Source organism: Chlamydomonas reinhardtii, chromosome 2 (genome assembly GCF_000002595.2).
Source record: "Chlamydomonas reinhardtii strain CC-503 cw92 mt+ chromosome 2, whole genome shotgun sequence".
In the NCBI taxonomy this organism is placed as follows: Eukaryota; Viridiplantae; Chlorophyta; class Chlorophyceae; order Chlamydomonadales; family Chlamydomonadaceae; genus Chlamydomonas; species Chlamydomonas reinhardtii.
In genome coordinates, this window is record NC_057005.1 from 2,340,564 (window position 1) to 2,352,733 (window position 12,170).

The 12,170-nt window shown below is 62.5% G+C and overlaps 2 protein-coding genes across 3 annotated transcripts; one reads left to right on the forward strand and one right to left on the reverse strand.

Annotated features, from left to right (window-relative positions):
• The first annotated feature begins 54 nt into the window (after positions 1 to 54).
• Positions 55 to 8,222, forward strand: CHLRE_02g090850v5 (uncharacterized protein). The gene is made up of 12 exons (XM_043059420.1): positions 55 to 178; positions 404 to 611; positions 1,023 to 1,335; positions 1,674 to 1,844; positions 2,158 to 2,442; positions 2,691 to 2,861; positions 3,137 to 3,271; positions 3,566 to 3,853; positions 4,204 to 4,383; positions 4,593 to 4,965; positions 5,228 to 5,514; positions 6,794 to 8,222. Exons 1-12 carry the CDS (start codon positions 166 to 168, stop codon positions 7,406 to 7,408), a joined length of 3,039 nt encoding a protein of 1,012 aa, XP_042927054.1. The 5' UTR covers positions 55 to 165; the 3' UTR covers positions 7,409 to 8,222.
• Positions 8,223 to 8,227: 5 nt separating this feature from the next.
• On the reverse strand, positions 8,228 to 12,063 carry CHLRE_02g090900v5 (uncharacterized protein). Of its 2 annotated transcripts, XM_043059421.1 has the most exons (12): positions 11,923 to 12,063; positions 11,732 to 11,829; positions 11,412 to 11,532; positions 11,022 to 11,122; positions 10,624 to 10,686; positions 10,366 to 10,407; positions 9,854 to 10,130; positions 9,498 to 9,533; positions 9,097 to 9,158; positions 8,840 to 8,920; positions 8,560 to 8,605; positions 8,228 to 8,418 (listed from the first exon to the last, which is right to left on the reverse strand). In XM_043059421.1, exons 1-12 carry the CDS (start codon positions 12,032 to 12,034, stop codon positions 8,354 to 8,356), a joined length of 1,104 nt encoding a protein of 367 aa, XP_042927055.1. In that variant the 5' UTR covers positions 12,035 to 12,063; the 3' UTR covers positions 8,228 to 8,353. The 2 variants fall into 2 exon arrangements, with proteins under 2 accessions (XP_042927055.1, XP_042927056.1); XM_043059422.1 differs by lacking the exon at positions 9,498 to 9,533.
• Between the last annotated feature and the right edge of the window lie 107 nt (positions 12,064 to 12,170).

The following is a 12,170-nucleotide window of genomic DNA, read 5'->3' on the forward strand; positions in this document are numbered from 1 at the left end:
CCCGGCGCGGGTATATATAAAGATATGTATTCCTCTACGCCATCCAATTAATTACGCACACCGCAAACGCTTATGCTTCAGACGCTTCAAAACAGCCTAACAACTTTTGAGCCGCTTATCGCTTCCCAGGCCCTGCCAGCAGCAGCCGAACTCCTTCGCCAAATCATGCTACAGCAAGGTCAGTCACTGCAACTAGGCTTTTCCAAAGACTGGGGCTTGCTGACGCATTACTATCACCGAGACCCTGCCGATAGGCCCCGGGGTGCCATGAACTGCTGCGCACAACGATGCTATGTTGCCAATGAATATAGCCCCGCACCCAGATCGGCAATTGAGTCTGGTCGAGTTGCACCAAGCGATGTGCACCCCTCTGTTGACCTTGTTTGCGTTATCGTGCCCTCAGGACCCATGCGGCTGGCGAAGAACACCCCAGCGGCCACAAATGTGCCTAGGGTGCTTTCAGGCATGCACGCCGGGCCTCGGACAACAGCGGTGCGGTTCAGCAGTGGGCACGTCGAGGCCGCTGCTCCCCTCCTGCCCTTCAGCGCTCGGCAGCTAGCGCAACCGTCCCCGCTCTCGGGCCTGTCGCTCGCGCCTGGTCTGACCGTGAGGTGTGTTAGGGATATGCATGCTCTGGTTGGTAGTGTGGGAGGGCACGTGGGTGGTTCACTGCTGATGGTACGGTATGGTCTGGCGCCTAGGGGCTGGCCACGCGGAGGGCCGTACGCGCCTGGCCAGGCGGGCCGCAGTGCTGGTCCTTGCCTGCGTTGGTCATGGGATGTGGGCGCTGCCGGCACATTGGCAGCGAACCCCCAAGCGCGTTCGTAAGGGCTTCGAAGCCGACCCTTTGAAGGCGACGTGGCGCATTTGTAGACTGGATGGCACGCAGTAGACCCTCCGCCCTCGGCAACCCAGCCAACCTGGCCTGGCCACTCCCTCCACCCCCGAGGCCCCGACCCCGACCCCGACGCCCTCCTCCCCAAACCTCTTACCACCCCTCCCTCTCCCCCATGTAAAACCAGGCCCGGCCGCCGCACCCTGGCGACCCGCGCCGCGCAGTCCGGCTCCGGCGGCGGCTCCGGCGGCGGCAAGCGCATCACCCAGAACCAGTTCACGGACAAGGCCTGGCAGGCGGTGGTGGCGGCGCCCGAGATCGCCAAGGAGTACGGGCAGCAGGTGGTGGAGACGGAGCACCTGCTCAAGGCGCTGCTGGAGCAGCCCAACGGCCTGGCCCGCCGCATCCTGTCCAAGGCCGGGTCGGACGCCACCCGGCTGCTGGACCGTGTGGACGCCTACATACGGCGGCAGCCCACCGTCAGCGGCGACAGCGGCCAGGTGGGGTGGGTGGCTGGGGGCGGGGTGGAATTGAAGGGGCGTGGGTGGTGGGGGAGGAGGAGGAGGAAGGGGAGGAGGGGGGGGGGCGGTGCTGGGACTGTTTGCGTGCTGTAGGTGCTGATACCGGTTTGGGGTCCGTGCTTAGGGAGTGGCGTAGCTGTCGAGCGTGCGTATCCCTGCCTCCCTTGCCAATCCTCTTGCACCCACCCACCCACTACCACCCACTACCACCCACCACCCACCCACTAGCCACTACCTCCCTCTACCACCACTGACCACTCACAACCACCCTCCCTTTCCTCTCCCTCTCCTCTCTCCCTCTCCTCTCCCTCTCCCAGGTTCTGGGCCGCAACCTGGAGGCGCTGGTGAACCGGTCCATGGAGCTGCAGGCCAAGTGGGGCGACCAGTTCGTGTCCATTGAGCACCTGGTGGCGGCCATGGCGGAGGACGGCAGGTTCGGCGAGAGCCTGTTCAAGGCCGAGGGCCTGACCAAGGACAAGCTGGACGCGGTGAGGAGAAGGCGGGGGAGGGGAGGGCGGGATGGAGGAGGGGGCGGGAGGCGGCTGGGGGCGGGAGGGGGCTGGTGAGATGGGGTAGCTGGGGTTGTTTTCGCCATGCCCAAGTGGTGTGATCTCGTGTGCTCCGCCTTCCGATTTGGTTGAGCCTAAAACCCTGATGCCGCCCACCTCGACTTGCTCTGTGACCTCTCTCTGCCGCTGGTCCAAGCGCTGGTTCACTCCTTTGCCTCCATCGACTAGGTGTCTATGCAACCCACCGCCCACGCCCACGCCCATCCCACGCCCCGTGTCTCCCCCCCCCCAGGCCATCAAGGACGTGCGCGGCACCAATAAGGTGGTGGACCAGGACCCGGAGGGCAAGTACGAGGCGCTTAACAAGTACGCGCGGGACCTGACGGCGGCCGCGCGCGACGGCAAGCTGGATCCAGTGATTGGGCGCGATGACGAGATCCGGCGCACGATCCAGATCCTGTCGCGCCGCACCAAGAACAACCCCTGCCTGATCGGCGAGCCGGGCGTGGGCAAGACGGCGGTGGTGGAGGGGCTGGCGCAGCGCATTGTGGCGGGCGACGTGCCGCAGGCGCTGCAGGTGAGGGGAGGCAGGGAGAAGGAGGGGGAGATTAGGGAGAGGGAGGGGCAGGGAGAGGTGGTCGGAGGGCAAGGGACCTACTGGTGTTGGCGGGCTGTTGCCGCGCAAGTTGGCCCTAGGCTTGATGGGACTGGCGTCGCGTCGCGTGGCACGGTGGGCGGCTTGCTACGCGCTTCCCTCGCACTTTTCCCCACATTCCCACACTCCCATCAACCCACCTACGCACCCCCACGCCACCTACCTCCCAGGGCCGCACGCTGATGGCGCTGGACATGGGCTCCCTCATCGCGGGCGCCAAGTACCGCGGCGAGTTCGAGGACCGCCTCAAGGCCGTGATCAAGGAGGTCACGGACAGCGCCGGCAAAATCGTGCTGTTCATAGATGAGATCCACACCATCGTGGGAGCCGGAGCCACCGGGGTGAGCGCGGCTGACGGGTGGCGGAGGGGGGGATGGGATGGGGCGGGGAAGGGTAGGGTGGGGCGGGGTGGGGTCTGATGCGGCGAACATAGGTGCAATGACACCAACTCCATGGCATCGTGGCACGTTTGGTATGCATGTGCAGGGCGCACACACGCCTTGGCTTCTAGCCTTGGCTTCCGGCCTCTCATGTGCATTCCTGGCACGCCTAACCCACCCACTCACCCATCCACCCCCACCCCCCAAACGCACACACGCTCGCTCATGCCACGCAGGGCGCCATGGACGCCTCCAACCTGCTCAAGCCCATGCTGTCGCGAGGCGAGCTGCGCTGCATCGGCGCCACCACCCTGGACGAGTACCGCAAATACATCGAGAAGGACCCCGCCCTGGAGCGCCGCTTCCAGCAGGTGCGTGGGCGGTGGGGCGTGACCATGAAGGATGGGGGTGGGGGGAGGGGCGCGTCCTGACTACTGTGGTTGGGATGGGCCTGCGTTTGCGCAACCAGGTTGCGGTGCTTCCACTCTTTTTTTGTCCTCTCCCAGTCGGTCTTGAAGGCTTCAAACCCACCAGTATCACGGTACTTGTCCACCTCTACGCCACCTCACATACACACACACACACACACACACACACACACACACACACACACACACACACACACACACACACACACACACACACACACCTCACACAACCCGCAGGTGTACGTGGACCAGCCCAACGTGGCCCAGACGGTGTCCATCCTGCGCGGCCTGCGGGAGCGCTACGAGGTGCACCACGGCGTGCGCATCAGCGACTCAGCGCTGGTGGAGGCGGCGGTGCTCAGCGACCGATACATCGCCGACCGCTTCCTGCCCGACAAGGCCATCGACCTGGTGGACGAGGCGGCGGCCAAGCTCAAGATGGAGATCACCAGCAAGCCGCTGGCGCTGGACGAGATCGACCGCAAGGTGCTGCAGCTGGAGATGGAGAAGCTGAGCCTGACCAAGGTGCGTACAGCGGCGCCGTTGCCCTACGTTGAGAGAGTACCGTATGCCGTATGGTGTGGGAATTCTACCGCGAGAGGTATGGGTTGCACCACAAGGCAGCGAGCCCATCAGTTACGAGGGCATGAAGAAGTACCGCGCTGCTTCCACTTGCCACCCTTGCTGGTGCCGGATGGTGTACATACCCGCTCACGCGCACGCACACACGCACACACGCACACACACACACGACACACACACATGCACATATACACACACACACACACACACACACACACACACACACACACACACACACACACACACACACACACACACACCACAACCGCACCACACCCGCACCCGCACCCCAGGCTGCCAAGAACAGCGACCGCGCCGCCGCCGCGCGCCTGGCGGCTCTGGACGCGGAGCTGGACGACCTCAAGGAGCAGCAGAAGGTGATCACGGGCCAGTGGCGCAAGGAGAAGGACGACATGGGCCGCGTGCAGGACCTCAAGGAGGAGATCGAGCGCGTCAACATTGAGATCGCGCAGGTGCGTTCCTGGGGGGTGGGGTCGGCTGGGGGGGTCGGCTCGGCTGGGGACTCTTTTGCAGGCGGGTTGAGGGCGGGTGGGTGGAGGGCTGCTTAAGGCTCTGTTGCCGGCTGGGAAACTGCGGAATGTTGATTGATGACTGCGGTTTTGCGCGCTTGTTTACGGGGCGACCTTGTAACTTCCAACCCTCTCAACTACCTCACCCTCAGGCCGAGCGCACGTACGACCTGAACCGCGCCGCCGAGCTCAAGTACGGCACCCTTCACAGCCTGCAGCAGAGCCTGAAGGCCGCGGAGGAGGCCCTACGGCAGGCGGAGGCGCACGACGGAAAGAAGCTGCTCAAGGAGGAGGTGACCGAGTCCGACATCGCTGAGATCATCTCCAAGTGGACCGGCATCCCTGTTTCCAAGCTGGTGGAGAGCGAGCGCGAGAAGCTGCTGCACCTGGCGGACGAGCTGCACAAGCGCGTGATCGGGCAGGAGGCGGCGGTGGACGCGGTGGCGGACGCGATCCAGCGCTCCCGCGCCGGCCTGGCCGACCCCAACCGCCCCATTGCCAGTTTCATGTTCCTGGGCCCTACCGGTAAGAGGGAGGGGAGGGAGGATGGGAGGGGAGGGAGGAGGGAGGTGGGGTGGGGTGCTGGGAGATTGCCGCGGGGGAGAGGGCAGAATCATGGGGTGGGTAGAGCTGGCCGTTTCTACACCGGGCCCTGCACCCAATGTGCCTTGTTGCCATCAACACGACCCCTTTTCCCCCTCCGCCTCCCCTCCCCACCTGCTGTCTACCTCGCTACACTTCTCTGTACCAATCCTTGCACCCCCCCCACACACACACACACACACAGGTGTGGGCAAGACGGAGCTGGCCAAGGCGCTGGCCCAGTTCCTGTTCAACACGGAGGACGCCATGGTGCGCATCGACATGTCCGAGTACATGGAGAAGCACAGCGTCAGCCGCCTCATCGGTGCGCCGCCCGGCTACGTGGGCTACGACGAGGGCGGTCAGCTGACGGAGGCGGTGCGGCGGCGGCCCTACGCCGTCATCCTGTTCGACGAGGTGGAGAAGGCGCACGCCGACGTCTTCAACGTGCTGCTGCAGATCCTGGACGACGGGCGTGTGACGGACTCGCAGGTGTGTGGCGTGGTGTGTGTGTGTTAAAGAGCACAAGGAAAACATTACGCGTAGGACAGTGTATGCGATGCAGAATTACGGCCGCGGATTACTTGTGTGTGTGTGTGTGTGTGTTAGAAAAAAACAACAAAACGAAGTGTGTGTGTGTGTTTGTGTGCGTTTGTGTGTGTGTGTGCGCGCGCGTGTGTGTGTGTGTGTGTGTGTGTGTGTGTGTGTGTGTGTGTGTGTGTGTGTGTGTGTGTGTGTGTGTGTGTGTGTGTGTGTGTGTGTGTGTGTGTGTGTGTGTGTGTGTGTGTGTGTGTGTGTGTGTGTGTGTGTGTGTGTGTGTGTTAAAAACGAAACGAAAGCCCGCCCAATGACGCGACGGAGTTACTTACCGATACCCACCATTTTACCGAGCGTCGCGTGACTGTTGTGACCCAGGTAGTCATACTTACCCGCGATAAGCCTGGAACCCCACGGGCGACCATTCGGCCTGACCCCGCGATGCACCTGTATGCGTCCATGCTCCGCACCCTGGGCGCGCTAAACAACGTTTACCCAGCACGCCTAATTCCCGGATTCCCGCCCGCTGGTCGTAGTCGAGCTCACCTATAGGCAAAGGTGGAAGCATGGGCATAGGGCGGCAGCGAGGAAGTGTCACGGGCATGTGAATGGCAACGACGGTAAGAGAGGCGGCGTGCAGCAGACAAGCTAGGTATCACGCGTCCCAAATCCCGCCCACTAAGTACAATAACACTATTGGAAGAGGGCGAGTTAGCGGTGGCACTGCGACTAAACGGGGTCGAGGCTGCATGGGGGTCGTGGCGGGCGGCGGTTGCAGCGTTTCCAGACGCGTGTCAAGCTGGTGTGTGTGCGTGTGACGTGTGTGCGCCGTGGGCTGGCGGGAGCTGGCCTCCCGCTCCCCACTCCACGGCGGCACCGAGGCTAGGCACGCTCGCGGCCGCAGTGGCCGCGTCGGCTGTTCATGACGAGCCCCCCATTCCCCATCCCCCAGAATCCAGTTACGGTGTGGTGTGTGTGTGTGTGTGTGTGTGTGTGTGCGTGTGTGTGTGTGTGTGGCGGTGCTGTTGGGGTGCTGTGTCGTGGCAAGGGTGACATGAGCTGTGAAGTACCGTCGCACGCTCTCATCTAGGGCCACCATTGCCAGCGCACCAGCGCGAGTTTCCCTGTCCTGTTTTCGGCCTTCTCTCGTCCTTTTCCCTGTCACGACCTCCTCTTGCCCAAAAACCGTTCCTCGGTCACCATCACCTCTGGCTTTGATCCCCCTCCTCCACAGGGCCGTGTGGTGTCGTTCAAGAACTCCATCATCATCCTCACATCCAACCTTGGATCCAACTCCATCCTGGAGCTCGGCACCGCCGCCGGCGATGACGCCGGCAGCCCCGCCGCGCGCAACGCCATCAAGAACATCGTCATGGCCTCCGTCCGCTCCCACTTCCGGCCCGAGTTCATCAACCGCATCGACGAGTTCATCATCTTCGACCCGCTCTCGCAAGACCAGATCGCGCACATCGTGCGGCTGCAAGCCAAGCGCGTCGCCGAGCGCCTCGCCGACAAGAAGATCGGTCTGGATCTGACGGAGAGCGCCGTACGGCATCTGGCCGCGATTGGATTCGACCCAGTGTACGGCGCGCGCCCCGTGAAGCGTGCCGTACAGCAGGAGCTTGAGACCTCGATCGCCAAGGCCATGCTGCGTGGGGAGTTCGTGGAGGATGACACGATAGTGGTGGAGGCGGAGCCGAACGGCGGCGGCCTGGTGCTGCGGCACGGCCCCAAGCTGAGCTCCAGCGGCAACGGCTCAGGCGGTGCGGGCGCGCTGGCCGGCTCTGGTGGCCGCAGCGGCAGCACCGGTCGCAGCGGCGGCAGCGGCAACTGGCGGCAGCAGGCATAGGTCGAGGGAGCGGAGCAAAGGGAGCGCGGCGGATGAGGGGGCCGCTAAAAAGTAGTGGGAGTGGGAGGGAGAGGCTTTGGCGGCTCAGGCCACAGCTGTGAACGGATGGATGCTTTGGTTTTTGTGGTGTGGTGTGGGAGCGGGAGTATAGCTATGGGCAATGGCAAAAGTTTTGTGCCCAAGCCCCGGGCATTGGGGTAGATACATCTGCTGATGTTACTGTCTTATCGAGATGGTGGGCGCTGCATTCGCGAGAATTGATTGACATGGTTGTCCATGTGCATGTGTGTGTATGTGTATGTGTGTGTGACGGCGTGGCGATGCTTCAAACGTTTTGCTGGACAGGTTGTTCAGTTGGGTAGGGGTAGGGAAACAGAACGCCTGGAGGGGGTAGGCAATTTAGACACGGGCATCTTCGTTAACACAGCTGGCGGCTGCTGCAAGTCCACACAGGGTTAAGGGCTTGCACAGTGCCGCGGCATTCGGGGGAGTGTGTTATATAATTGGCTGGTGTCTTCGGTTGCTGACTGTTCTGCAAGCCCAGCACGCGCTCAAGCGAGTGGACAGAGGCTTTGATTGTGGTGTTGCTCGCTGAAAAGATTCGGTTGACTGGTCGTGGTGGCTTTGCAAGCCAATACCGCACAAAGCTGTGTGCGTGGTTACAAGATGGCGCGCACGATTGGGCGTCCAGTCCTGTCCTACCTGACTTAACCAGGACACCAAATGTGTGATTGGGTGGTCAACGGACAGGCGACTTCACTCAGGCGCAGTACCGTGACACCGACCATACGCCCACATGTAACATCACCACTACCTCAAGCTTCTATGCAACGCCAGCACGCCAGCATTTTCGGCCACCTCATCTACCAGCAATTGCTAGCCACAGCACCGGCCTCAGGTAGGCGCCAGCCGCGCTCTCCGTAGTCCGCGCATGCGTTGTTGCGGCTAAAGCTCCGGCGGCGCCAAGAACCGCTTCACGGGTTCATAGATCACCCACGATAACGCCGTGCCTGCATCCAAGTCGACACATCGGGGGGCTGGTGGGTTGGTTGGCTGGTTGGTCGGTTGGTGTCAATCGGACAAACGTCACTCATGTGGAAAGCACAACGTGTCGCAGCCTTTCTTCGCCTTCGTGTCCCTCTCGTTCGCACCTGGCGCCAGCTGCAGTATGCGTGGCCCCACCCCCGTCATGAACACCTGGGGCAGTTCAGGATCGCGTGGTCAACACAAAGCATAACAAAGACACATACGCGTAAGGCCACACAAGTGACGGCGTGGCGTGGCGTTTGGTTGGCTGAGGCGGCGACACAACCAACATTCCGTACGAGCCCGTGGAGGCAGTGGGGCAGCCGGGCTGACACGAAACACCGCCGGGCCGCCACCACAAGCAGGCGAGTCACGCGGGTGGGTGCATGACTGCTCAGTGCTCACCCGCGCGCCCTCCTGCGCCCACATCTGCCGCGCCAGCGACCATGCCGTGACTCGCGCGTGCGCCGCACACGCCGACAGCACCTGTGTGAAATGGTAACGGAACGCGGGCGGTGGGCGACGCAGAAAGAGCACTTCACGCGCCTGCTTGACTGCCCGCCGTCCCGCCTTCCGGTACCCCTGACGCTCCGTTGCGTGGCGTGGCGTGTGAGCGGGAGCCTGCGCACAGCTCCAAAGCAAGTCAAGCGCACGCACCGCACCTGCAGTCTCGTCTTGACCACATCTGCCGGGTGCGTCAACAGCCCAGCCAGGCTGGCGCTGCCTGTGTGTGTGGTTGTGTGTGTGTGTGTGTGTGTGTGTGTGCGTGTGTTGTGTGTGTGTGTGTGTGTGTGTGTGTGTGTGTGTGTGTGTGTGTGTGTGTGTGTTAAAGAGCACAAGGAAAACATTACGCGTAGGACAGTGTATGCGATGCAGAATTACGGCCGCGGATTACCTTCAGAGCATACTTACCGCAGCCGACCGACCTGCCGAGCCGAGACCATACTTACCCGAAGCACCTGTTACGCCCATCTAACTAACCTTGGGTGCGGATTAGTGTCCACACGATCCCAAGGGTGCAAGCCCATGCGAGTGTCCTACAACGTTCCTAGGCACGTCTAACCCGAATAGCCCGCCCGCTGATCGTAGCCGAACTCACCTACAAGCAAAGGGCGAAACGGCGAGGCACAGGCGAAGGATAGCACAGGTCACGTCGTGTGTGTGTGTGTGTGTGCGTGTGTGTGTGTGTGTGTGTGTGTGTGTGTGTGTGTGTGCGCGCGCACAGTGCAGGCACGCGGGCAGCCTCAGCTGAGAGGTGATGCGACGATCGGACCATGATGGGAGGCGGCCGGACTGCCGTACACGCCACACCACTTGTGGCACTGCTAGGTCCAGAGGTTGCTGACACCCACTTAACCCACGACTAAAACCTGCCGACACCCAGCCCGCGCACGTAATCATACACACATGCTAACTCACCTGCTGAGCACAGCGCAAGCACCACTGGCGATAGCTCGCCGCTCCCCACCCGGCTGCTGCTGCCACTGCCACTTCTGCTGCTGTTGCTACTGCTGCTGGCCTCCGGCCCCACCTCCGCCTCGCCTGCAGCGGCCGCCCCCACTGCTCCTGTACTGCTGCCACTGACATTGCTGCTACTGCTACTGCTGCTAGCGCCACCGCCAGCTGCAGCCCGCTTGGAGGCCTCATAGAAGGCGATGAAGAGGATGTTCCATGGAAGCCACACCGCATTGGTGGCCTAGGGAAGGGGTTGAGGGGGCGGAGGGTTAAGTTTAAGTGATTGATTGAGAAGAAGCGCACTGGTAGCCAGGCACAAGGGGCACAGGGGATAGGAGGGGGCAGTCAGAAGCCCAGAGCCCAGAAACACAGAACCCAAAGCAGGAGCCGGAAGAGGGAAAGCGGCAAGCAAAGCGGCAGGCGTGAGGCCGGAACACACGGCTAGCACACTCCAGGAAGCAATCCCGCCAACTCACCCAGTAGCCTTTAAGCAGTCCCAGTGGACCGTTCACCCGCACCTGCACCGCAGCAAGCAGAACGGCGTGTGCTTCAGCACGTGACTATCTGAGCTTTCCGAACCGGCTATGTCACCACAACCCATGCCCATACGCTGTGACCACGCGGCCTGACCGCTCGCTATTACCGCACTCGGAGATCAGCCGTCCAGGCTCTGGGCTCCCCAACCCCCCCCCCCATTCCCCAACCGCCGCAGCCCCCACCACCCACCCACCCACCAGCTCCTTCACCGCCTGCATGGGACCCGAGTAGTTGTATGCGCCTGCCATGAGCGGGGCCACCTGCACACAGGGGCACAGGGGCACACAGGGGCACGTGGGCACAGGGGCAGGGGCACGCAGGGGCACAGGGCCACATAGGAGCACGCAGGGAGACACAGGGGCACACCGGAGCACAGGGGCATGGCCGTGTGGGTGTAAGCGACCTGAGCCCTATGTCGTGGCCTCACCCCGCCGTATAGCCCCTGACACCTCTTCCTTGGTTCAGCAGCCTCCCAGTCGCCCACCTCCAAACCGTGCACCTGCTGAGCACAAACGACGCCATGCAGCTATGACGCGCCAAAACCCCGCTCCCTCCCCACGCACGCACACCTGCACCTTGTGCTTTACTGACACACCTGCAGTCGTTCCTTGACGATGTCGATGGGTGTGAACACCACGCCCGCCATCAGCTGCGCCGCCGCCCCGACGGCCATGTCCCCGGCCATGCCCCAACCGGCTGCGTAGACAAGCGGGGCACACACGAAAGGGTGCACGCAGCGGGGCACCTTTGAGAATGGACAGAGACTATGAATCATTTGGGATGTTGGGGTCAGGTGAGGAGTGACAGGGGCGGGATCAACGACAAGCCAGCCAGACGACTCGTCGCAGAGCTACTACGATCCGCTCTCCAGTCCCCACCACCTCCTCTGCCTCTTCTGCGACCTGCTTCCCCTTCCCTGTCGCCTTGCCCGCGGCGCTCCCACTCCTCACCCCACCCTCTAAGAACCACACCAACATGGTCTCACGTGGCACCATCGCCTTGGCTGACTCATAGGCGCCAAAATAGGCCATGTTGGCTGGCACACTGCCCAGAGCCACGGCGCCGAAGCCGCGGTAGAAGCCGTGGAGGCCCTCCTGCCTCGCAATCTGTTTAGAAAGAGGACGTGGGGTGTCGTGGTTGGGCTCGGTGCATGAGCTGATGGGTGTGGCACAGGTCGGGGTAGGTGGGGGCAGGTGTGTGCGTGAGTGGTCGTCCGGGTGTGTCAGGGCACGATGTGGGGATCGGGCCGCGAGGTTGGCTCAGCGAAGGCGCAATCGAGGGTGAGCAGGGCCGATGGCGCCTCACCTGCACCACCGCGTTCCATGTCCCCGTGTAGCGAGCTGGGCCGCCACCTGGTGATGCTCCCTGAATTTGCAGCCGCGCTTTTATGGTGTCCGGCGGGTCTGCGAGCGGTGCAGGCGACGTCTGCCCTAGCTTAACCGAGTGCAATTACAACCCTGTTCATGCTAAGCAATGGCTCCTATTGCACATCTCACATGTGATAAACCTAGAGCAGACTCCGGCGACTGGGCCTGCCAAAGCCCCGCGCAGCGAATAGTAAACACTTGAGCCACTTGTACTCGCTTCTGGGGCCTGTTCGCTGGTCATTATGGGTAGCTATAAGTTATGTCTATCATTTGCAGATGCGAGAAGCGGACGTATGTGGGCAATGGACAAGCGTGGTCGGGATGGCAAAACGGTTGCAACCGGTGGGCGGTCGGTCCCCCCCTTCGTTGACGCCGCT